Source organism: Apteryx rowi, unplaced genomic scaffold (assembly GCF_003343035.1).
Source record: "Apteryx rowi isolate R43461 unplaced genomic scaffold, aptRow1 scaffold_475, whole genome shotgun sequence".
NCBI lineage: Eukaryota > Metazoa > Chordata > Aves > Apterygiformes > Apterygidae > Apteryx > Apteryx rowi.
In genome coordinates this window covers 592,166-595,152 of record NW_020450733.1, presented here as the reverse complement: position 1 = coordinate 595,152, position 2,987 = coordinate 592,166, and the positions used below count along the sequence as shown (strand labels likewise).

At 69.1% G+C, this 2,987-nt stretch overlaps 2 protein-coding genes across 2 annotated transcripts in view; both read left to right on the top strand.

The window, feature by feature from the left end:
• Positions 1-1,139: 1,139 nt before the first annotated feature.
• NXPH4 (neurexophilin 4) lies at positions 1,140-1,910 on the top strand. Its single transcript, XM_026078266.1, has one exon. The coding sequence runs from the start codon at positions 1,140-1,142 to the stop codon at positions 1,908-1,910; it is 771 nt and encodes a 256-aa protein (XP_025934051.1).
• A 750-nt stretch (positions 1,911-2,660) lies between these two features.
• SHMT2 (serine hydroxymethyltransferase 2) overlaps positions 2,661-2,987 on the top strand; it is a 6,152-nt gene continuing 5,825 nt past the window's right edge. Inside the window, exon 1 of the mRNA XM_026078265.1 lies at positions 2,661-2,732. Within this exon, the coding sequence (XP_025934050.1) occupies positions 2,661-2,732 (72 nt within the window). The remainder of the gene's footprint in view (positions 2,733-2,987) is intronic.

Sequence of the window (2,987 nt, the reverse complement as noted above, 5' to 3'; positions counted from 1 at the left end):
GGCCGGGCTGGGGCAGAGCCTTGGGGCGCCGGGGCCGGCTGCACCTGAGTCGGCGGCGGAGCGGTTTATGGGCTGAGCCCAGCAGCGGTGCCAGCTGGGCCGGGGCGAGCACCAGCGTCCCACGGCCGGGCGGGCTCCCGCGGTGCTGCTCCGGCCGCTGCGGGATGCGCCGCCCCYGCAGACCTGCCCCCGTGCCCCAGCGGCACGAGACCTGGCGCGCTCGCTGCAGAAATGGCCAGCAGGAGCGGAGCCCGGGACGCAGCCCCCTGCAACTGCCCCGGCACCCTCCTGCGCGCGCCCCGCGGTGCCGAGGCRGCAGCGGTGCATGGGGCTGGGCGCTGCGCTCCCAGCCAGGAGCGACTGCGGGGGCCGGACAGGCTCAGACGCAGGAAGGACGGGGACGAGCCGCCAGCCCCCTCCCGCTGGCAGAGCAGGGGGCTCCGCGCGCCCCTCTGCCAGCAGCGCAGCCTGCGCTGCCGCCACGGCCATCGCCGCCCCGGTGCAATTGCCACGGCGGGAGGAGCAGCCACCGCGCAGCCCGGCGGGGGCTCTGCAATTCCGGCTGCAGATCGGAGGCCCAGGCTACTGCAATTAGGCTTCCCCGACAGGCAGCGCAGGGCTCGCTGGCCTCCCTCTCCCTCACCTCTCTGCATGCTCCCCCCAGCCCCTGCATTTTAATAGGGTTCAGATGTGGCGGGGCAGGCGGTAACGCGCTGCCCGGTCTCCTGCCCCTTCCCGTCACGGGGACGGGGCGATGCCGAGAGGCAGCCCCGGCGTGTGGACCTGCGCAGGGCCTGGCCACGGCTGAGCAGGGCTGGGTGGGCGGCTGGGGCTCGGATACGGGCACGACTGGGGGCATGGCCGCACGGGTGCAGGGAGGGCTGCATGGATGTAAGAGTGCACGCAACCAAGAGGTGCGCACGGGCGCAGGAGGGCTGCACAGTGGGTGCAAGGGGAGTGTGGGTGCATGGGTCCAAGAGCGGTGCACGGGCGCAGGAGGGCTGCACAGTGGGTGCAAGGGGTACATGGGCACAGGAGGGGGCATGGGCGCAGGCAGGACGTGTGGCCCTGGGGGGGGACGGGCAGGCTGAGTGCGGGGGTGACGGGCACACGCTCGCGCAGCCTCTGCCCTCTCCCCCATGCAGGTGGTCTGCGCTGAGGGTCACATTGCCAAGACCCTGGGCTACCTGGAGCTGGGCACCTCCGGCCTCCTCAAGGACGTGCCCTACGGCAGCCTGAAGCCCCCCGCGCTGGAGCCCGGGCGGCTGGTGCCAGGCGAGCCGCTGCGGGGCGTGGGGCAGCCTGCCGGCGCTGCACGCGGCCCCTGGGACTGGCAGAGGAACCAGACGGCCGGCGGGGTGCCGAGCCCCCGGACCCGGCGCAAGCCCTCGCTCAAGGCCGCCCGCGCCAAGAAGATCTTCGGCTGGGGCGACTTCTACTTCAACATCAAGACGCTGAAGTTCAGCCTGCTGGTGACGGGGAAGATCGTGGACCACATCAACGGCACCTTCAGCGTCTACTTCCGCCACAACTCCTCCAGCCTGGGCAACGTCTCGGTGAGCATCGTGCCACCCTCCAAGGCGGTGGGCTTCGAGGTGCTGCTGCCAGCGCCCACCGCCCTCCCGCGCCCACCGCCCCTGCAGAGCACCCTGCCCCAGGGCCGCCCCAAGGCCCTCAACTGCCACGTGGAGTACGAGAAGACCAACCGGGCGCGCAAGAACAAGCCCTGCCTCTACGACCCCTCCAAGGTGTGCTTCACTGAACACACGCAGAGCCACGCCGCCTGGCTCTGCGCCAAGCCCTTCAAGGTCATCTGCATCTTCATCTCCTTCCTCAGCATCGACTACAAGCTGGTCCAGAAGGTCTGTCCTGACTACAACTTCCAGCACGACAACCCCTACTTCGGCTGACAGCCCCTGCAGCGGGACGGTGGGCAGGGCGGCGAGCGGGCGCACAGGGCTGACGGCAGGTTTTGGTGTGCGGCAGGGAGCAGGCACTGGGGGCTTTTCCTGTTTGTGCGGATGTGCAAGATATACCTGTGTGCGCACGTGCGGATGCATGTGTGCGCACCCGTGCGCGCCCCTCCGTATGTGTGGATGCATGTGCGCACCTCCATGTGCATGCATGCATGTGTGCACACTTGTGTGCGCACCTCCATGCGTGTGGATGCACGTGTGCACACTCACGTGTGCACGCTGGCCAGCACGCCTGTGCGGGCACCCATCCTGGGTATTTTGGAGCCTTTCCCTGGCCCCATCTGCCCCTCCTTGGCCGGGAGCACCCAGGCCAGGGACGGACATTGGGGCACCAGACCAAGTCCCCAGCGCCCTACGGAGACCCCCCCCGCTGCTGCTGGGGAGGAAACTGCACAAAGTTGCAGTCTGCCACCTGGATTTGCCCCCCTGGCCCCGGCCCCGGCCCCGGCTGAGCCAACCCTGCGGTGAAGAGGGACGTGCCCAGGGCTGGGACTCGGGGCTCGGCACGCRCGGGTCCCTGCCCCGCGCTGTGCCTGCTGCCCGCCAGCTCCTGCCCTCACCCCACTCTGAGCAGAGGCTTCTTCATATTTTTTTAAGAAAACCAAAATGAAAAAGTGGAAAATTAAAAAATAAATAAAAAAATTGGAAAGCTTGCTGTGGAGTGTGCTGATCCCATAGGCTGCGATGGCCAGCGTGGTGACACCGACGGTTCCTGCTGCTGTGGTGGCGGACACCTGGCAGTGTCCCCARTCCTGGGTGCTGTTCCCCTGCCCAGGGCCGTGCGGGACTGGGGGCTGTGCAGTGCCTGGCACAGGCCGTGCTGTGCTGGGGGACGGCGCCGCGGCGGCAGCACCGTGCTCCCTGCCGGCGGGGTGATGGGTGCTGCGGGTGGGTGGCGGGGAGGGGACGGATGGGGCTGCAAGGTCGCAGGGGACGAGGCGCGGGGGTGCAGGGCATGGGGTTCTGGGCATGGATGCATGGGGTGCAGGGCATGGGGTGTGGGGGTGCAGG